The 23,044-nt window shown below is 40.0% G+C and overlaps 1 protein-coding gene and 1 pseudogene across 2 annotated transcripts; one reads left to right on the forward strand and one right to left on the reverse strand.

The window, feature by feature from the left end:
* Positions 1-321: 321 nt before the first annotated feature.
* Positions 322-20,245, forward strand: elovl1a (ELOVL fatty acid elongase 1a). Of its 2 annotated transcripts, XM_088336916.1 has the most exons (9): positions 322-628; positions 4,476-4,559; positions 10,425-10,506; positions 12,039-12,229; positions 12,313-12,393; positions 16,910-16,966; positions 17,035-17,140; positions 18,403-18,542; positions 18,616-20,245. In XM_088336916.1, the coding sequence occupies exons 3-9, from the start codon at positions 10,446-10,448 to the stop codon at positions 18,943-18,945; spliced, it is 966 nt and encodes a 321-aa protein (XP_088193042.1). In that variant the 5' UTR covers positions 322-628; positions 4,476-4,559; positions 10,425-10,445; the 3' UTR covers positions 18,946-20,245. The 2 variants fall into 2 exon arrangements, with proteins under 2 accessions (XP_088193042.1, XP_088193034.1); XM_088336908.1 differs by lacking the exon at positions 4,476-4,559 and having other exon boundaries at positions 323-628.
* A 1,920-nt stretch (positions 20,246-22,165) lies between these two features.
* Positions 22,166-22,255, reverse strand: LOC148374473 (U2 spliceosomal RNA; annotated as a pseudogene).
* Between the last annotated feature and the right edge of the window lie 789 nt (positions 22,256-23,044).

A 23,044-nucleotide genomic window follows, 5' to 3' on the forward strand; every position in this document is an offset into this window, starting at 1 on the left:
CGGAAAATCCAAATTAGCCTTCGAACCCTGATTGGAAAATCTAACTCTAATTTGAAATCCTCAAATTGTCTTGAAACCCTATTTCGACACTCAAATCACAATCTAGGGTCTCATTCGCTTTTAGGGAACATGACCAATCTTGCTTTTAGCATGGATCAATGCTGAACAATGAGTCTGTTATCGGCCTTAGCAAGCCTTGGCCTTTTTGAACCTGGAGAGCAGTTCCCACAGCACCATTGAGAAAGCCAGCCAATCACCACAAGGAAGAGTGAGAACAGGTAGGTGGAGCTTCCCATTGAAGCAGGGTGTGGTTCTCAAACTTGTCTGTGTTGTAGTACTACCAGCAGGGCTTTAAATGGAACAGAGTGATTGGGCTCCTAAGCTAATCTGGGCCTGACGCTTACGCCTGCTCCTTTGGAGTCCCCCTGAGTTTAACCCTGAACCCACTTCACTTGTCTGGTTGTAATATCTGCCCCTTGAGCTTGGCGGTACTAGGACCAGGAGCCGGGAAAGGGTTCTGCGGTCTAGCCGGCTTCCACCTGCTGCTCCTCACGGACTGGTTTTTGAGCATTGACTGCTAGAGCCCCCGCCCTGGCTATTACGGGAGAGAGAGCTGAGGACTCGGCAGGTGAGTCATGACCTGGATGTGATGTCGCTTTCAACACCGTCTTCACTCAAATTCTTTTACGACTACAGCTCAGCTCAAAGACAAATGGGAAGGATTTTTTTTTCTACGACTTTTCACAGCACAAATTTGATCTTGTTGTTTGCCGGTGCAAGTTCATGTCCTTCAATTCTGTAGTTTGGGTCAGAGAGGCCAAAGTCAAGTACTGCGGTGGTCAAAATTAAACCCATTAGGAGTTAAGGATATAAACTTAAAAGAATGAAAAACTGTCACCCTCCAATAAAACAATTTAATGGAAGTGTGTTCATGTAACAGGTTTTAGGAATATTAACACATTCAACTGTTGTAGTCAACTTACAAGTACTACTTGTTTGAGTCTTATTAAGCTAAATATCAAGAGGAAATGCCCTTGTTTTCTATTATAAATGATTATCATTCTTTAAGCATGAAAATGTATTTTTTTTCCAATGAAAGGAATACCATATTTTTATTAAAAATACCAATAATTCCAAAGTAGTTGACAATTTAATATGTGTGTATTTAAATTAAGATTTGATTCCTATTGATGATGGTTTTAACAGGAGGCTTTCTTTTGATTTTAAATTTCCTTTTTTTCTTTGAATATGTTAAATCTTTCATGAGAAAACAGAACATTGCTAATGTTTTATTACTCTTTTTTTTTTTTCCAGTTCAATATTGAAATAATGTCACTCCTCCATTCAAATTGGAAATTGTGAATTCAACTCAACGGATCGATTCTTTAAAAAAAAAAAATCTGAATCTCGAACTGTCTTTGAATGATAATGTAGCCCTTGCACTCCTTTTCTACTGCATGTGTCACTAAGGTTTGGAAATGGCTGATATGAGATTATGGGAAGCAGGTTTGAGTTTGGCAGGAGAACAAAAAAAATCTGGCTGCCGTGCACAGATTTGGTTCTTTTCCGAAGTATTCGGGGCGGTATGCGGCACTTTCCACACATGCCCCTGATGTTTATTCGGCATTCACACGCCCTGATAAAGCGCTGTCTCTCTGCTGCATGAGGGCCAAGTGCTTCGCCTCACCCGTCCGACTTGCTCTGTTAGTCAGCTGAGGAGTATTTAATTGTTCTCGAATGACAATGTGAATGAATGACGCGCATCAAACTCGGATCTTATGATCTTTAGGCTTCCTACGTATCTTGACGGGCATTCCTGAATCATCATCAGAACCTTAAAATATTCCTTTATATCAGTATAGTGAATAGGCAATACAATGAAAGACTAATCCACTAGCTATCATAATGTATGACTATTGCAATAGTGGGCCGTGATGGCCTGCAAGGCCTTCTCTGCTAGCCTTTAAAATATGACACATGTGATGTGATTATATTTTGTCCACGAATACATTAATAACTCTACTATTGATTGCTCACAAGATCTTTTGCAGGTGAAAAAGGGGTTTGTCTGACACTTTCAGCCTGAAAGAAAGATCTTAAGCCCAAATTCTGAACAAATAAATGACCTTTTAAAGTTTTGTTCACTTAATATAGGGTAGAATCCTCACATGTTTACCATGTCTCAGTTAGAACAAAGATGTATTATAGTTTATTTTCAGTTTATTGTCCTTGTTTTCATATTCAATTAATCAGTTTTGATAACACATTTATGTAAGAAAGAAATGAAAAACACAAATATCAAAAACATGTAAAAGCTATCGATCAATATCAATACCGCCATCATTGTAGGCTTTTTCAGTGGTGGCCTGCAAGGCCTTCTCTGCTTGTCTAAAAAAAACTTTTAATCATCCATCCCTCCATCCATTATCTGCCCCGCTTATCGTCAGTAGGGTCGCTGGGGTGTTGGAGCTCATCTCAGCTATCTTCGGGCATTGGGCAGGGGACACCCTGAACTGGTTGCCAGCCAGTCGCGGGGTACACAGAGACGGACAACTCACTCGCTCATTCACACTTGGGGACAATTTGGACCGGCCTATTTATCTCACATGCATCTGTTTGGAATGTGGGAGGAAACCGGAGTGCCCACAGGAAACCCACACAAGAAGGGGGAGACCATGCAAATTCTCCACAAGAAGGCTGGTAGCTGGATTTGAACCCATGACTTCAGAACTGTGCCAGCTGCCATGCTGTCATTTGAATCATGTTATGTCAATTATGTTTTGTCCTTGAAGACTTATAGAAAAAGATCCAAATTGTATATCATCTTTTTAATTGCTTCTCCCTGGTTACTTTCATATTCAAGCATTTAACCAAAAACATTTCAGACAGTTATTTTTGCTAGCCTCGGAACTCTACCCAAAAACCTTCTCAAAAAATCCTGAAGGCTGTATATCGTAACATCAGTCTTCAAGAAAGCTGTTGGTTTGGCAGATTCCCAGCTCGCGTCCGAGAGCAAGCTACAGGGTGTAGAGAAACGTCACCGGTTTCACAAACTATCATAAGCCAGGGGGCAGTAATGCACCAAAATGATCGGGCCAATAGCCGCTGATTGAATAGTCAAAGGTCAGACAACTCCGAAGCAAGCATGCCTCTTGCAGGTGAAAAAGGGTTTTGTCTGCCATTTTCAGCCTGAAGGTAAGATCTTAAACCCAACTTTGACCCGATCTGAATTTCAGGCCAGGTCTGTACGTTCAGGTCGGCAGAACTTCTCTCTTGCTGAAATCTTTTTACTCATTATCCACCCGTCATTGTTCTCCTTTGTCTAAAACTCCAAGAAACCGGCACGCGGCGGGGACCAGGGTCGGCAAAATCACCTATTCCCCACCTGAGTCCTCACAAATAAAATGGGAAATTTAACTTCCAAGAGCTGGCTTGGACCCACTAATGGATTAATGTTTTTTTCATTCGTCGAACAGATGGGGTGTCACTAACTAGTTCCCCTTGGGTCGCAGTAATCCTACAGAGTGTGTGTAACAATAGCTCAGTGGTAATGGGACATTGTTATTTTTCTACGAATATTTTGAGTCTACAGATCTAAAATGCTAATGGAATCCTAGCAAATATTAACGTAATGGTTTAGCATATTTTTTATGCAAAATCTATTGTATGACAAGTTGTCGTCACAATCTGTATAATATTAGTACTCAAAGGTAATTTTTTTAACTATGCGTCGTATTGAATTTAAGTCCACTCTACTAATCAGTCGTCGAGAAAAAGCTCTGTTTTCAAAATTTTGATAACCCTAGAAGGTTTTAAATTTCCAGTCATTTTGTGATTAATTCAAGGATGAAGGGTTGGTCTTTGCATTAGTGAGGACATTCAGCATTTTTTTGAGTAATCTCATAACATTGGTGGCTGTGGGGACAAAACGATGATTGCTCAATATTGGTGGGGACACTTTCCTTTCACCTATGCTTAAACTACGCCCTTGGATTAGTTAAAAAATATTCGCCCCCTCCTGATTTTTTTTTTTTTTTTTTTTTTGCACATTTCTGACTCAAAAAGGTTTCAGATCATCAAACTGGTTTTAAAATCACACAGAGAACCAAAGGAAATCCACAATGCTGTTTTAAAATGTTGATTTTATTTATTAAGGCACAAAAAATGATCAAAACCTATGTTAAAAAGCAATTGCCCCCTGGACCTTATGGGAGTTGGGCCACCTTTTGGCAGCAATAACTGAAATCAAAAGTTTACGATAATTGGTTTCACAACTCTTTGAATGAATTTTGGCCCACTCTTCTTTGTAAACTTGTTTCAAATCGCCACATTTGAGGGTTTTCAAGCATGAACTGCCCGTTTAAGGTCACACCACAGCATCTGAGTTAAATCTGGATTTTGACTTGGCAACTCCAGAACCTTCATTTTGTTTTGTTTTGGAGCCATTCAGAGGTGGACTTGCTGGTGTGTTTCAGATTGTTGTCCTGCTACATGATCAAAGAGCGCTTGAGTTTAAGGGCACGATCTGATGGTGGGACATTCTTCTTCAGGATCTTCTGGTAAGCACCAGAATTCATTATTCTCTCAACCACAGCAGGTTGTCCTGATCCTGAGGTAGAAAAGTAGTCCCAGACAATCACACTGCTACTACCATGCTTTACTGTTGGCATCATGGTCTTTTTGCCAAATACCATGCCGTTTTTATGCCAGATGTATCGGGCTGCACACCTTCTCAAAGGATAAAGAACATGCTTTTGGCAAATGTGAATTTACTTTTTGTGTTCTCGCTTGACAGCAGTGTTTTTTTCCTGTGAACATTGATGCCCTTTTTGCCCTGTGTCTTTCTCATAGTGTAGTCATGAACACTGACCTCAACTGAGGCCTGCAGTTCCATGGGTGTTTTTCGAGGGTATTTTGTAACCTCATGGATAAGGTGTCGTCGCATTCTTGGTGTAATCTAGGTTGATCGACCACTGCTGGGAAGGTTTGCCACTGTTCCCAGTGTTCTCCGTTTGTGGATGATGGCTCTGACAGTGGTTTGCTGGAGCCCTACAGCCCTGGAAATGGCTCCATGACCTTTTCCGCTGTTAGTTTTCAATTAATGTTTTTTTTTTTCGTTTCTTCTCGATTGTCTTTGAATCGTGGCCTACTTCACTTTGTCCAACAGATTAAATTGAAGTGATTCCTTGATTCAACACAAGCAATGGCAATCAATTTGGAGTGTCGAATTGAACCTTTTTCAAAACTATGGTTAGCCATAGTTACTTTGTGATGTAACAAGTGGGGGGAAATTACTTTTTCACAAACTTTAGTGCCTTAAAAAGTGGAAACTGCATTTTGCAATTCCTTGGGTTGTCTCCGTGTGATATTAACATTTGTTTGACGATCTGAAACCTTTTGTGAGTGATAAGTATGCAAAAAACGCAGAACTCAGGAAGGGGGAAATTATTTTCATTGTACTGTAGGTGGATCTATCCAAGTAATGATAAAACCCATTGGTGGGCTGTGCATTTTACACCCTATCCTTCAGTAGGCTGAATCAATCCAACCCTTAATAGCTATTTTAAATATAACGCATTCACTGCAGATACAGCTGTGAAAAATATTTTTTTTAAAAACATCAATGATGACCTCATATAATTGGAATATTATTATGGAATATAGCCACATTTTACTCTTCAAAAATCTTTATTTGTGCACAAAATCCATCCTTTTTTTTCTCAATAAGATTTCAATTACTCTGTCGTATAAATATCTATCACCATCAAAGCTTATGCTGAAATTCGAGCCTATCCTGTCATATTTAGGGCACAAGTTTTTATTCAATTTAGGGTTAAGAAAGTTTGTTTGACAGAAGCAGTTATACTGGGAACTTTTTCTTCACCTTTTCGTAATTATACTCCCGTTTTCCAGGGTCACGTCGGGGCAGCAGCCTTAAAAAAAAAGGGAAGCCCAGACGTCCCTATCCCCAGCCACCTCCTCCCGAGGCGTTCCCAGGCCAGCCTAGAGACTTAGTCTCTCCAGCGTGTCCTGGGTCGCCCCCGGGGCCTCCTGCCGGTGGGACATGCCCGGAACACCTCCCGAGGGAGGCGTCCAAGAGGCATCCTTGTCAGATTCCCGAGCCATCTCAACTGGCTCCTCTCCCGGATGACTGAGCTTCTCACCTTATCTCTAAGGGAGAACCCAGACACCCTGCGGAGGAAACTCATTTCAGCCACTTGTATTCGGGATCGTGTTCTTTTCAGTTCATGACAATAGGTGAGGGTAGGAACGTCGATCGACCGGTAGATCGAGAGCTTTGCCTTTCGGCTCAGCTCTCTCTTCACCACGACGGACTGGTACAGGGTCCAAATGAGGGCAGACGTTGCACCGACCCGTCTGTCGATCTCCCGTCCCATCCTACCCTCACTCGTGAACAAGACCCCGAGATACTTGAACTCCCCCAGTCCGTTTAGCCAGTACTAAGTGAAAAAAACCTTAAAGGATATAAATTTGTTCCGATTTAAAGATCAAGAGCAATCGGTCATAGAAAGTAACGGTACAGGTGTCAGTGTGAGTTTTACACAACGCAGTCAAAGTAGAAAGTGATCATCATGGGTTCAGTTTCTCCCTTATAATTTGTGGCCTGGAAAGTTCAACAATTAATTGCTTTGGAATAATAGTTCTTAAGTAGTTCTTTAGGGAATACCAAACCCTAAACGAGTTTTTAAAATGTATACACAGTGTCAAGTATTGAGATTGCTTCTCTAAGGTTAATAAAAAAATATGTGAGATACTCCATAAAAACGTAAGAGCAATACTCTTGAAAGGAATCTGTATCATGGGTTTGCTACAGCTTTAAGGCGAGTTCAATCCAAGCCATTTTAGGACTTTTGAATTAGAATTTAAGATGAAGTCGACAAAAAAAACAGGCAATTGAAAAAAACAAAACACCTCACAAATTGGAGACAGTTTTGAATTTATTCAGTTCATCTACATACGGAAGAGCAGCTTCAGCGACAGACTGCTGTCACAGTCTTGTTCCACGGGCAGACTGAGATCATTTCTCCCTCATGCCATGAGGGTCTTTAACTCCATCCGGGGGAGTAAAAGCCCACATTAAACCCCACCCCCACATTTGCATATTACCCTATTTTTATTACAGTGTGTATTTTATGTAGCACTATTTAAATACTCTATATCAACACGTCATATTGGGTATTTCTGTATTCTATTTCTTTTATTTTATTATTTTATTTTTCAACACAAGGATACTGCTGGAAATGTGAATTTCCCTACGGGGATGAATAAAGTCTCTATATCTAATTTATTTTGGTCCAGTTGAAAACTTTCCATCCGAAAAACATGGCACTCTCCAAGGTTTTAGGCACGGAAAACAAAAATTGAAAAGGACGATTACAGTGCCTCATGGATCCTTGGTCAAAACTGGCAGAAAACTACCAATTCCCAAGAACTCTTCTGCTACATTCATAAAGCAAATGTATTCATGAAAAATTACTTGGTTACTGAATCTTATTCGTTCAAACAAATAGAAATCTTGTCAGAAAACCAGAACAGACCAGTGGACCCCAGAGCATTCGTTTTAGTCATTTATTAAGGAAGCGTTCAGGGCTTGCTGGAGACGTGATGGCCGTCAGACGTCAGCAGTGGCGCCGTGGAGATGACTCCGGAACGAGTCGTCAATCGTAGTGCGGAAATCAGGCAGGTCGTGTTTACCGGGGCTGGAGAAGAGATCAAAAACGTGGCACAGAAACAGGTCGGATCGGAAGCAGGCAGAATCGGGTAAGCAGAGTTCTAAACAAACGGGATATCGGGAGAAACACACAGTTACAAGAATGTATTCTGACACTCCCCTCTGGGCGCAGGGCGCTTAAGAGAAGAGTGTCAGCCAATCAGAAGGTGCCACGTGATTGCTCCAGGTGATCTGAATTAGTAATCATGACGAATCTTATGTTTTCACATTTTTTAAAAATTCTGAAAATGTGATTTAAAACATTTCAATGCCGATTAAGGACTTATTTTTAAAATGATGAATTCAATGCCTTCTAAGACTTTTCAAGAAGCCACGGGAACCCTGTGTACTGTAGGTGGACAATGACTTGTGTGTGGCATGTGTATTATTTGTACATTTTGGGGGGGATTTGTAAAAACCTTTCATGAATTTTGATGCAAAGGGGTTGCAAGCAATGGCTACATACAACTACAATGCACAAAACAAAATGACCTCTTAACCATGTGCAGAGATTATAACTCTGTGTCCAAACTTGACAATAAACTACTGAATGTTTTAATGTGTATGCGACATAAGTTTCATTAAAATTCCACCTACATGTTTGAAGTACTTCGTAAAGTCTACATGTAAGCGGATTCTTCGTTTAATACTACTAAATTTTGCGAACAATGCATAGGCAAAAATAATTTTGCACACTACTAGAGGGAGCCGTGGGTTTACTAGGTAAGGGGCCTGCACCAGGTAACATCCTAAGAACAGGTTCTGAAAATAGCTTGCTAGTGATGGGTCATTGCGATTTTCTAATGAAATGAAATGATCTGCATTTATAAAGCGCTTTCCAAGTCAAGACTTCCCAAAGCGCTTTACAGTGTGCTTCACATTTCCCAATAGCGGCCATGCAGCCATGTAACCTGCTTATTGGGGGCATAATGGGTTCAGTGTCTTACCCAAGGACACTTCGACATGTAACACGGAGGAGCCGGGATTCGAACTGAGATCTCTTGATCCCAAGACGAGCGCTCTACCTCCTGAGCCACTGCCGCCCGTCAGGGTTAGGGCTAGTTAATACATTTGATTTCAAACTGACATGGCGTTCTAGTGGTTTTTGTAGCTTTTTTCTTTTTTACAACCTGGTAACATAGTAATAACAAAATTATATAATCAAAATGGTAGCACTTTGCTCCAAATCGGTAACAAAAAATAGCTCTCGGCTTCTAGAAGTTTGGGGGATGACTGTACGATATGTTAATTAAGTAATGTAATTATTCACGACTTGTCTTTCAAACCACAGAAGATAGCTTTGAAATGTCCATTTTCAAATCATGTCCTTTATTAATAAGATAAGTTGACTGTTTTGTCATTTCTCTTTAGTGGTGGGGTGGGCGATGCTGGGAATTTTGGTATTTTTTTTCAAGTATATACAGAGGAGTATCGATCAAGACCGAACTGATTTTACTTGGAAATGTCATGACCATTGCTCCCTTGAGGTAAACACTGCACACGGATTTTAGGCAATAAATACTGTAGTTTTCTTTTTTATTACATAACTAACTACAATGTTCATTTTAAAGGGACATTGTGTATTAATTAGCACCTCTAGTGTTAAAAAAAATGGTCTAAATCATAAGCACAAACACATGAACGGTCCTATAAGTGAGCTTTTTTTAAAAAATATATTTGTAGGCCGAGACGTTGGTATTTATTTGACATAATAGGAGCCTCATCTAGAGGGGAGCTGACATAATTGTTGGCCATCTTGCTGATACGGGTACCAAAAAAACCTCAAAAAGGCTGGGCAAAAAATGGAAAACATAGGGAATTTTGGTCAATTTGAGTCTCCTTGAGTCTTCCACCTTTTCAGCAATCGTTTTTTGTTGCACTACACAGTACGGCAACATCTAGTGGTCAAATAGTACACACCGAAGCTTTAATTGTATTAAAAAAATAAAAATAAGTATTTCGTTCTTGCACAATATTTTGAAAATAAAGTCAGCAGTGCAAATAAAGTGTATAAACAATAATTACATTATCCATCCATCCATTAGCTGCACTGCTTATCATCAGTGGGGTCCTGGAGCCCATCCCAGCTAACTTCAGGTAGTGGGCAGGGGATGCTCTGAACTGGTTGTCAGCCAGTCACAGGACACACAGACTGACAACTCACTCGCTCATACACACCTAGGGACAATTTGAACCGGCCAAATAAACTGACATACACGTTTTTAGAATGTGGGAGGAAACCCACACAAGCACGGGGAGAACATGCAAACTCTGCACAGGAAGGCTGATAGCTGGATATGATCCCATGACCTCAGAACTGTGCTTGCTGCCCATAACTAGGTTATGATAGTGCTAAATAAGACTGTATCAATCCCAGGACAATGGTATCGATCCAATCAAAGTACTTGTTTAGTATTGATAATATCGATATTTGGATCAATCCGCCCACCCTTAGTTTAGTTTTCTGTATTGTTTTTATATTTGTTTTTCCAATGTAATATGTGTTCGTGATCCATTAAAAAAAAAAGCACAAGAGATGTGTACTATGTGTGTCACAGTTGTCAGTGTTATTTTTTTAATAACCCTGTGCAGCTGCCTCCTATTTGTTCAGGTGAATGGCTAACTTTCATTCATAATAGGACAAGAGAGAGTCGACAAGGCGTTTCGCGTCTCATTTCACGTCTCGTTTCAGGCAAAGAGGCGAGCAGTGACTATGCTGCAAGAAGTTGGAACTAATATTTTGCAATTCTACCAGGACCTGCTGTCAAAATGCGGTGAGTGTATATTAACATGTCATCTTTCATCTCTGATCGCTAACAAAACAAACAAGCCCCATGTCAACACTGCTTTCATTTTCACCACACCAAAAGACTGTGGAGAGCTGCCATAATATGAAAAAACTGTCTGATACATTTTGTAGCCTTTTTGAAGAAACATGAATTGAATTTCAAAGTAAAGTCATGTTTATTTGTATAGCCCTGAGAAATTAGAAAATATTAGGGTTTCCATTGTGTTCCGATTTGTATTTTGATCCGAAAATAAAAATTTGATGCAGTCCCGACTGACTCTGAAAACAACTATATTGCATTGAAGCAGCTCGTAGGACATAAAGGCATAGATCAAGGTTTCAAATTGACATTGGCCGATTATGATTTCTCATCAATTTGAAACCCAGAAATCCCCAGCCAACACAAATTCTAAAATATTTTTGGGAATAAAATAAATTATTTTAAATTGTTTAAACAGTAACACTCATAATTTGTGAAGGAAAAAAAATAAGTATTCAAAGCTTTTGGCTATTATTTGCTTATATGTCTAAAATCAGTATTTAGTACCTGTCTAATAACCAGCACCAGCTTTGAGTCGTTTCAATTAAGCTCTCCATCTTTGCTTTTCAAATTAGAGATTTTCTAAGTGATGAATTCCGATTTATTTCCTTTTCCTATTTTTAGTCTGTCAACGTTTTCCAACCTTATTGAGGCAATGCACACTTTTTTTCTTCTTTTTTTTTTTTGAGTAAAAGATCCATGCCAGGCGTCCAAAACTTGCAGCCCAGGAGCCAATTGCAATCTTTTGAGGTTCCCGCTTTTAAAGTGAAAGATTTTTGGGACAGTGTGCATAATTAGATCTTCTTTTGGATGGATAAAAACTTTCTTTAATGTAGATCTGTCAAGCTATTTTACATACTTGTACAACTTAGACCCCAACGTTGATACACAGGGGCAGGGCGACTGCTGCAGAACCTCTATCCATCCAATGTCTGCACCGCTTATCCTCAGTAGGGTCGCGGGGGTGCTGGAGCCCATCCCAGTTACATTGGGGCAGTGGGCAGGGGACACTCTGAACTGTTTGCCACACAGAGATGGACAACTCACTCGCTCATTCACACCTAGGGACAACTTGAACCGGCCAATTAACCTGACATGCATGTTTTTGGAACGTGGGAGGAAACCGGAGTGCCCGGAGGAAACCCACGCAAGCACGGGGAGAACATGCAAACTCCACACAGGAGGTTCGATCTCATGACCTCCGAACTGTGCCCCGCTGCCGTGCTGCCCCTGCTGCAGAACCTATAGCATAATAAAAATCTGCAAAGTAGCAAAAGCGAGAAAAGTTAACTGCGATACATACTGTCCATTATACTTAACAATAGCGTGTTGGTTTTTTTTTTTTTTTAAACGATGACAACAGTCAATTTCTTCTGGCAGACTAGACCAGCTGTCACAGTACACTACTGTGTGATAATGTATATTGGGAACTACCACAAAAACCTGTTATTTTGACATTCTCCATCCATGTTTTCTAGATGCCCGGGTGATAGACTACCCGATGGTGCACTGCCCCATCACGATGACGTGCCTCCTGGTGGGCTACGTCATCTTTTCGGTGTACCTGGGTCCTCGCCTGATGGCCAATCGCAAGCCTTTCCAACTCAACACGCCCATGGTCATTTACAACTTTGGTATGGTGGCCTTCAACGCCTTCATTGTGTACGAGGTACGAGGAAGGCGCCGGATAACGTCTTTGTTGAATGCGGTTGATCAGATTTGAATTCGGTATGGGTTTGTCTCGGTCCCCAGTTCATGATGTCAGGATGGGGCACCACCTTCACATGGAGATGTGATCTTATCGATCCTTCCAGCAGTCCACAGGCGCTTAGGGTAAGGTGGCAAATTTTGAAAAGAAAAAATACATGTATTTCAATAACGAATATCCTACTACGTCAAAGAGGCAGGTTAAAAAATGATGAATATTTTTTGGAGTCCCTAAAACACAAAATTATGAGTTCGTTTCATGTGCCTGTTGACATAACAAAATGAAAACATTTCACATGTTAATAGGAATATTTAAATATGTGTGAAACTAAATGTTGAATCATTTCTAATGATTACCGTCTTTTTTTGATTATAAATCTGTTTTTTTACGTAGTTTGGCCGGGGTTGTGATTTATGCTGTGGTGAGATTTATGTGGGAAATTATTGACACATTATTAAAGCATTTGACATGTTATTGTCACACTAAACCACAGCAGGACACTCTAGACCAGTGTTGATTAATTCAATTTTGGCTGTAATTTATAAAAACAACTGAGAAGGGCTAAACAAAAATGGCACCAAACAGAAAATCCTATTCTGTAGATTACAAGCTGTAAATGGTGAAAGTAGCGGCCAAAAACGGTAATCGAAAGAACGGGTTAGCGAGATATTTGTAAGGGATTGGCGAAAAGCAGGGCTTACTCTAACGGAAATGTAGGAAGCAATTAATATTTCTTGTGTAAGCATTTTTTGGCTGGTGCAACTTAAAACCCGGAGCTATTTATAATCCAAAAAATTAAATTTCTAGAACATGCTTTTAATTTTTCCCCTTAAAAATCTCAAATTTGCTCTTTCAACTGAAAGAAACCAAGCAAATAAAACAAAGTAACGTGGGAAAAATTGCAAAAGTAAATTTTTTGTCTAAAATTGAAAACCTTTTTAAAGGTGTGGTTTTTCATTTGAGGTGTGATTAAAACGATGAAAGTAGAATATTTTCTCAATGAAATACAGTAAGTGTTAACAATGCCTACTCGAGTTCAACAAGCCGTTATATAAAAATTCCACTGCGCCCATCTGTTCTGATCTTACTTTTAGCAAAGCTGTTTGGGCTACGGAACTAGGTAAGAGAAATGAGTGGTAGGGTGGAGAGTAACTGCTCTTCTCTGGAATTTTTAGTTGGTGTACCCTGAAAATGGTGAAAGTAAGAAAATGCCTGTTTTAAGTACACTCCAAACGCTGAAGCAAACCCCCAAGAAAATGAAAAAAACACGAGTTTATTTCAGCAGGAGGAATGCACATACTTGCACCTGCATCATAAACAAGCCAGGAGATGGCGGCAGAGAGTTACAAATTCCATACATCACCATTTAAAGCAGTGGTCCCCAAACTACGGCCCGCCTCCACATTTGGTCCGGCCCCCTGAAGAATACCAGAAAGCATTTTGATTTTTTTTTTCATATATATGTATTTGTATTTGATAATAAAGTTGGACTTTTGCATTAAAATGTTCCTTAGTTATGAACTATTTTCATTATTAACTAATAGTTAGTAACTATTTTATACGGCGCAACAAGGGTTGTTGACTAGTTAAAATGTTATATTTTGGGATTTTGGTGGTGTTTTGTAAAGCAGAAAAAGTGAAGTACCAGTATATCACCACTTGATGACATAGTCTCACAGGTCAGAGAAGGGTGTTTGGGGCAAGTCTCACGGGACCTCACGTGATTTAATGAGACTTGTTCGATAAATCACTCTTAATGTCAACAAGTAAATGGTGTCGTGTGAGACTGACATTTACCATCTATTTTGCAGGTGAGATGTTTATACTGGTAACACACTTACTGTGAGGAGGATAATATGTGGAAATATGTTTGTAAAGGTTGGTTGTGATGTCTGTAAAGTTTACAAAAAGTGAAATAGTACGAGTGAGTCGTCCGTTAGCATAAGCAACAGAGTGAGGTATGCTACGTTATGCGGGACTGGGTTAAGTGTGTACTGTGATGTTAATATATATATTGGGTTACCATATAACACAAAGTGAGTTGTTTTGGAAGGTACAGTTATGGTGTTTTTGTTAAATGATTCTTGAAAAGTACCAATTGATGGCAATGTTATTTTGTATTTATATGTTAATGGGGACCTCAAGTAATTTAATGAGATTTGTTCAATAAATCACTCTTAATAGCAACAAGTAAATGGTGTCGTGTGAGACTGACATTTACCATCTATTTTGCAGGTAAAACAACAAGAATATATATATATATATATACAGGGAGTGCAGAATTATTAGGCAAATGAGTATTTTGACCACATCATCCTCTTTATGCATGTTGTCTTACTCCAAGCTGTATAGGCTCAAAAGCCTACTACCAATTAAGCATATCAGGTGATGTGCATCTCTGTAATGAGAAGGGGTGTGGTCTAATGACATCGACACCCTATATCAGGTGTGCATAATTATTAGGCAACTTCCTTTCCTTTGGCGAATTGGTTTAGAAGAGGGACTTGACAGGCTCTGAAAAGTCAAAAATAGTGAGATATCTTGCAGAGGGATGCAGCACTCTTAAAATTGCCAAGCTTCTGAAGCGTGATCATCGAACAATCAAGCGTTACATTCAAAATAGTCAACAGGGTCGCAAGAAGCGTGTAAAAAACCAAGGCGCAAAATAACTGCCCCTGAACTGAGAAAAGTCAAGCGTACAGCTGCCAAGATGCCACTTGCCACCAGTTTTGCCATATTTCAGAGCTGCAACATCACTGTAGTGCCCAAAAGCACAAGGTGTGCAATACATGGCCAAGGTAAGAAAGGCTGAAAAACGACCACCACTGAACAAGACACACAAGCTGAAACGTCAAGACTGGGCCAAGAAAAATCTCAAGACGGATTTTTCTAAGGTTTTATGGACTGATGAAATGAGAGTGAGTCTTGATGGGCCAGATGGATGGGCCCGTGGCTGGATCGGTAAAGGGCAGAGAGATACAGTCCGCCTCAGACGCCAGCAAGGTGGAGGTGGGGTACTGGTATGGGCTGGTATCATCAAAGATGAGCTTGTGGGGCCTTTTCGGGTTGAGGATGGACTCAAGCTCAACTCCCAGTCCTACTGCCAGTTTCTGGAAGACACCTTCTTCAAGCAGTGGTACAGGAAGAAGTCCGCATCCTTCAAGAAAAACATGATTTTCATGCAGGACAACGCTCCATCACACGCATCCAAGTACTCCACAACGTGGCTGGCAAGAAAGGGTCTAAAAGAAGAAAAACTAATGACATGGCCTCCTTGTTCACCTGATCTCAACCCCATAGAGAACCTGTGGTCCCTCATCAAATGTGAGATTTACAAGGAGGGAAAACAGTACACCTTTCTGAACAGTGTCTGGGAGGCTGTGGTTGCTGCTGCACGCAATGTTGATCGTGAACAGATCAAAGCACTGACAGAATCCATGGATGGCAGGCTTTTGAGTGTCCTTGCAAAGAAAGGTGGCTATATTGGTCACTGATTTGTTTTTGTTTTGTTTTTGAATGTCAGAAATGTATATTTGTGAATGTTGAGCTGTTATATTGGTTTCCCTGATGAAAATAAATAATTGAAATGGGTATACATTTGTTTTTTGTTAAGTTGCCTAATAATTATGCACAGTAATAGTCACCTGCACACACAGATATCCTCCTAAAATAGCTAAAACTAAAAAAGCCCCACTCCAACTTCCAAAATGTTCAGCTTTGATATTAATGAGACTTTTGGGTTCATTAAGAACATGGTTGTTGTTCAATAATAAAATTAATCCTCAAAGATACAACTTGCCTAATAATTCTGCACTCCCTGTATATATAAAACAAATGAACCCAGAGATGGTTATTATTTATTTCCTGGCTTTTTTCTGTGAAGAGCATAGAGAGGGTAATTTGGTTATTATTTATTTCATTAATAGTGTTATTTTTTTTCTGACTTTTGTTATGTGAAGAATCCAGAAAGGGTTATTTGATTGTGGCTTTCTGGAAAATAATACATTTTTACATTTAGGCACTGCAATCATCACACTTTTTCTGTTACAAACTGACCCCGGACCCTCATCAGAGAAGGGAAAAGTTATGTGGCCCCCACAGGAAAAAGTTTGGGGACTCCTGATTTAAAGGTTGTGTTTAGGACAAAAAATAAAATAAAATAAAATACTTCCTTGGGATTGTAACAAGGTAAAACATTCATTAGTGAAATGCATCTAAGCAGCCCTTCAAGTTGATTGCACACACAAAATGTTGAATGTCAAAACTCTGCTCAACATATGTAATAAAGTGTTAGCATAATAAGAAAGGTTGGCAATGTTGACTGAATTGATCAATAACACTATACAATGCTATACATCATTGCTGTCATGTGAAAAAAGGAACAGGCCGTGAGTCTGACCTTTATATGGAGGCTCAATAACACCTTGTCTGATCGCGTTCAAGTACTAGAGTACCGATAACACAATCTTTTTTTAAACATTATTAGTTAAAGTATGTTATACCTTTTTTTTTGTTTCACCCATCAAGGAGGAGCCATTAATGCTCTTTAGCTTGAAGTAAACCACATGTTAGTATCATCTTAGTATCAAAAGTAATGCATCGCTCACTTTCAGTCAAAAACTTTTCCTGTCATTGCCTCAGATGGTGCGAGCGGCCTGGATGTTCTTCTTCTCCAAATTCATCGAACTCCTTGACACTGTGAGTTTCTTCCCATCATTCTGCTGTGCTAACATCGCACATCTCAATCTCATTTTGCACCCTTATAGGTGTTCTTTGTTTTGAGGAAAAAACAAAATCAAATCACCTTTCTCCACGTCTTCCATCATTCAGTCATGCCCTGGTCATGGTGGTGGGGCATCATGCTGACTCCGGGTGAGGACCAGCTCATACGCTTATGCTCAATTTTATACAGTGACGTGCATTTGAGAGAGGCTGCTGTAGGCTATCAGTTGAACAGCAGGGTGGGCGCTCAAGTCAATGTGTCTACTAAAAACAAACAGCATAGCACAGCGCCAGCTAGTAATTTAGAGGCTCATTACATTAAAAAGAAATTCTACAATTGTATCGGACGCTGAGGAAAGTCAGAAGAGTGCAACGAAATGCTGATCACCAGCAAGTGCTCCGTGGATTGTTATTGGGTTCAGAAGAGACTAAGGCAGCATTGGGAAAGGAAGCAATAGCATGGCTGTAGGTCTGGCCTACTGCTAGGTCATATCCCTCAAGAGGGGTGACCGACAGCAAGACAAACACATACACAAAAACAAAGAAAATTAAAAAGGAAAAACTTGGCAAAAACACAAAATATTTGACCATGGCCAACACAATTGCCCAAACACACAAACAAGTTGAACACCTCAGCACCCAAGTTGGTCATGCTTTCATCCTTCCAGATGAAACGGGAAACAAGAAAGCAGCCATGTTACTAGAGTCAGGGTGACACAACAAACTCTTCTTTTCAACAGCAGGGCCCGACAGCTTTCACTGGTTTACCCCTGCCGCATCATACAGGTGCCTTGCCCATCCTTTAGAATGCGTCCAAACATCCCACTATCCTTTCACAACACCTCTCCACTCATTCCTATAACCAACAAAAGCTCTAGCTTCCACTACATTTAGACCTCTTTCCTGCAGTGCATTAAGACACCTTTCATCCACGTTAATTGTGGCCTTTATTCTTGATCTCCTTCCATTTACTTTTGCTCTGTAGATGATCTTCAACATTCGCTCCTCTCCATGTGTCCAAACCAACCGAATACTCTCTCATCCACACGCTTGCTCAGTTCCGCTTCTACTTCGCAACAACTCTCACAAAAAGACTGTCATACTTTTAATAAATAACCCAGTTATAAAATGGTAATAACATGAAAAGTAGTTCTTTTAGGAATACATATTAAACTGAGTGCCCATTGCGCTAATTGGTAACAAAAAAAGGTTCTCAGTTTGAAAAAGTTTGGAGACCCCTGGTCTATATAATGATTTCATGCTCTGCCAATAAAATAATGAAAAATGTTTTATTTTTAAATCTATCTTTGCTTTACCAGACATGAGCCTCACCACATGTCACTATTTTTAAGAGTCTTCTGAAAAACTATTTAATAAAACTTCTGAAAACTGACACATTTTTGTCATTTCAGCCGGAGGGATGGGTTCTTTCCACGCGATGGTGAACGCCACAGTTCACGTCATTATGTACACTTATTACGGACTGGCGGCGGCCGGGCCACGTCTCCAGAAATTCTTGTGGTGGAAAAAGTACATGACTGCCATCCAGCTGGTAGGTTTTGAAGCAGAAAAATATTTGACTTTTTTTCGCAGAATATTGGTCTGATTTTGTGCCTTCTCCCCAGACACAGTTCATCTTGGTTTCAGTGCACATCAGCCAGTACTACTTCATGGAGAAGTGCGACTACCAGGTGCCCTTGTGGATCCACCTGATCTGGATGTATGGAGTGCTGTTCTTCTTCCTCTTCTCAAACTTCTGGCTGCAGGCCTACATCCGGGGAAAACGGCTCCCCGTCACGCAAATCAAAACCGGGCGTGAGCGGGACCAAGCCACCCTTCCGCTGCCCAACGGCACCCATCAACACAACGGCGTCATCAACGTCGAGCAAAATGGCCACCACCGGCACAAGCACGCAAACGGGCATTTCCATATGGGCAAAGTGAAGGAGATCTAACATTTGGAGTGTCTTGAGAGGAGTGCCTACCAGTGACTGTACTACACGTACTACAGAAAACCAAGTGTATGGAAAGTTGTTTGAGCTTTTTTTTCCATTTCCAGCTTACTGGTAAGATCATTGTCTTCACTGGTAATACATTTCATCGCTAGGAGAACTGTCTTACTGGTAACCTTTTATTTCAAAGATTAGCGCTGAATAGTGTGCAATTTAACCATGCCTAATGTATTACTGGCATCAAAATACCCCCAAGTACTATTTGATTGGATGACCAGTAACCTTGTTTCCACTGCCAGTGACAACTTTGGCCAACAAATAAACAATTAAATCACCGTTGTAAACTGCTACACTATTTTACAGGTAACATATATGCAGTAGTTGTTTTTAAACCCTTTCACTGGAACCAAAATGCTCGCAAGTAATTTTCCTCAAAGAAAGAGGATTTCTTTGTTGTCATGAAAAGACAGTTCAGTGTTAATACCTCTTTACTATTGGAAAACTGTGCACTAAATTAACTATGTATTTTTCAACTCCACAAAAAGTATTAGGTTATTTGAGCATGTATTTAATTCATAGCCAACACTGTCCTCAATTCGATATCACGAAATCTTACCTTTTAAACAATTCCACTACTGTTGGACTGCTAATGAGGAATCAATGTAATACTTAACATCTGAGTGCTACATGTACTCCTAGTGAAATTTCATATTAACAACACGTCAAATTTCATTCTCACTAGTAGTTGTAATTTTCAACTGGGGCAGAGTTTAAGCTCTCGGGTAAAGAAAATTTTAAAAAATAGTATGTTAAAGTTGTTCTACCAGTGAAGATAATTTAGAAAAGTCTTCCGGACATTAAGAGAATTCAACTAGCAGTATTAGTCGTGTGCATAGTTTGGCCTCATTATAAACACGTGGTTGTTCTTGTGTGTTTTCATGTTATAATGGACAGTAAAGAAAGTTTATAGAAAAAAAATAATACTTATTGTTTAACAAGCGCACTAAATCGTCTTACTAGTGGGGACAAATGGTGTACTAGTACATGGTGCACGGATCTGGGGTGAAGGTTCAAACTGCTTTGCCAATGAGTCTAGCCTGTGTTGGTTTACGTGAAGTTTTTGTTTTGCCATGAAAGTGTGTTTTTTCTCTTCACAGCTCATATCATAGTTTCCACTGAAGACTAGCACGTGTAAATAACCTGAAAACAAAAAGCTAAAGATTTCATTTATACATGTCAAATTTATAGATTTGTGTTGTTGTGTAATTATTTATGTTTTTGAAATAAACACGTCTTAGATAAAGTCGTGTCATTTGGAAACGGTTAGTTATATGCACTTGGTAATGATTTTTGGGGGATAAATTTGCAGAAATCACCAAAACTCTCTAGGCTAAAAAAAAAAAAAAAACACGCTTAATCTTTACTTGAAATGTGTTCCCTTGCTAACTGACATGTGAACAGTGTGTTTTTATTCTTAAAGGCAATGGAAGAAGTATCAAAAAAGTAAACTGTTATTAAATCTTAATTTGATATGAATTGACTGGACCTCAAATGTATAAAGGCAGTGTCTGAAACTCGTGACAAAGTTGGCGGACACCAGGGCAGACAACTCTGAAAAGTTGCCTGCCCCATTTTTCACAACTTGAAACACAATAAGACGACTAATTGCAAAAAAAAAAAAAAAAAAAAAAAAACACATTGTTGTAAAGTATTAAGGATTGATAATCAGAATAGATTACAGAACAACACTTTAAAATTAAGTTTATTATTCATCTACTTGAAAAATTGTCAGCCACCCGGACAGAGACGTTGGGTAAGTTGTACGCCCGACGTAAAAGATGCACGTCCGGGCAGACGTTATTTCAGACACTAATAAAGGAGTGTTGGCATTTTATGCATGTTTTCAAATTCCCTAAATTTGCAATTTACAAACAGCTCCCACTAACTCGGTGTATCGGTGGGAATAAAAGATTTATTGCAATTATCTTCCACAAACAATACTTTTTTCAAATAAAAAATAGAAATCCTGAATACTCACCAGAGATACTAGTGCAAATGCAAATAATTTGTCTTCCATGAAAGCACAAGATTGCCATAATTCAATTGATAAATGAACATTAAATGCTTGTTTAAAGTGCTTTATTAAGTCAATAAAAACGTCCTTACAAGCATTCAATTAATAGAAATTGAAATGAAAAGCCTTAAGCAAAACATTTTAAATAAAATGTTATCATAATTACATTTTACATAATTGCCATTGTGGGCAGCACGGCGGCGCAGTGGTTAGCGCGTGTGCGGCACAGTTTTGAGGTCGTGGGAACCTCCTGCGTGGGTTCAAATCCAGCTCCCGGCCTTACTGTGCAGAGTTTGTATGTTCTCCCCGTGCTTGCGTGGGTTTCCTCTGGGCACTCCGGTTTCCTCCCATATTCCAAAGACATGCATTTCAGGTGAATTGGCCGGTCCAAATTGTCCCTGGGTGTGACTGGGCGAGTGAGTTGTCTGTCCCCGTGTGCCCTGCGATTGGCCGGCAACCAGTTCAGGGTGTCCCCTGCCCACTGCCCGATGATTGCTGGGATGGGCTCCAGCACCCCCGCGACCCTACTGAGGATAAGCGGTGCAGCTGATGAGATGAGATAATTGCCATTGTTTTATTTTTCGAAAATATTTTTTTAACAAAGTGTGCTTTATTTCAAAAAGTCATTTTGCATTTCCGAGCGCTGTTTCGTCGAATAGCGTTTTGCCAAAGCCTGTTTTGTCACGTGAGGTTTTGTCCATTTGCATTTTCCAGTTTTACACTTTGCAAGACGACTCTTGCTGTCAATCAAAGTGCGATTGACCCGTAAGAGCGATTCTTTTTCCCGGACATTGGTCATTCCTGCTCTGTCCTGTAGGTGGCGAGCTTTATAAATCACAGAACCACTGCAATCAAAAGTCTCCACAAATGGCTAACTTTAACTGTGTTTTTTGCAGCTTTTGTAACTTTAGCAGATGCAATTTAAAAACTTCGATGGGATGATATGTTTAAAAACGACTGTTTTTAAATGCTCAGGATAATTATTGGGGGGGGGACTTTTTAAGGGTTATTGTTCTGTCTTCTTTATTCATTATCTGTTATCGGTCAGTTCATAATATGCTGCAAAGCCTAGGAGCCGGGACTCTTACTCTCAGCCAAAAGGCCAAGCTAAGGTCCTAGCCTTAAAGCCTTGCTGCGATCATTGCTAATGCACCGTTTCCGGAGGTACTGCAATACCGGGCCGATGCGTGGAGTGGACAGAGCAAGCTCTTATTCCATCTCCGGATTGCAAAAATCAATGATCATGGCTGCGAACAAGCCATATGGTCAGCTTGCCGACACATCTAGGATAATTATTGAATACCCAAATCGATGTCGTCATTATACATAGGCCTACTTTACTAATAATCGAGCATGTAGAATATAGGCGCTGTCGCCCACAGTTGGAGATTCCACGTGAAGCACACAAATTGCGGGAGCTGTCCGGTACAAGAGCTCAAAAATTGCCAGCATATTTGCTGTATCACTCAGAACTGTCCGAGGTAAAATGGCAGAATAGGGATTACGGTAAATTACTTATAAATGCTCATTTTTTTGTTGATAAAATGTAATTATATTCTGATAAATTACGTATTTTCACAGCAGTCCACGAGGCAGGTTGCTGTGAAAGCTTTAAAACAATAAGGGGTAGATTTGCAATGATTGCCCCTTGGATTCTTGTGACACCATTTTTAATTTAAAATCCATTATCCTTTATTGTGCCGTCTATCCTCAGAGGCAGACATGGGACCAAGTCACACATGTGCAAGTCTCAAGTAAGTCTCAAGTCTTCACCTTCAAGTCCCAAGTAAGTCCCAAGTATTTTTTTCTTGGGCAAGTCAAGTCACAAGTCAAGTCCCGAGTCTTAGATTGCCAAGTCCAAGTCAAGTCACAAGTCATAAAAACAGCGACTCGAGTCGACTCGAGTCCAAGTCACTAAGTCTCAAGTCCCCATGTCTGCTCAGAGGGGTCGCGGGGGTGCTGGAGCGAGAGATGTAATGACTGGATCTGGAGTCGAAAGCCATGCCCCGCACAAAGGGGGCGCGGTTA

Source organism: Urocampus carinirostris, chromosome 1 (assembly GCF_059441175.1).
Source record: "Urocampus carinirostris isolate Australia breed hairy pipefish chromosome 1, RoL_Ucar_1.0, whole genome shotgun sequence".
Lineage (NCBI taxonomy): Eukaryota > Metazoa > Chordata > Actinopteri > Syngnathiformes > Syngnathidae > Urocampus > Urocampus carinirostris.

Bases quoted from the DNA above. Each gene is read 5' to 3' on its own strand.
- elovl1a (XM_088336916.1), top strand. From the start codon at position 10,446: ATGCTGCAAGAAGTTGGAACTAATATTTTGCAATTCTACCAGGACCTG. The intron at 10,507-12,038 runs GTGAGTGTATAT...CATGTTTTCTAG, and splicing joins GGACCTGCTGTCAAAATGCG to ATGCCCGGGTGATAGACTAC. The intron at 12,230-12,312 runs GTACGAGGAAGG...CTCGGTCCCCAG, and splicing joins ACGCCTTCATTGTGTACGAG to TTCATGATGTCAGGATGGGG.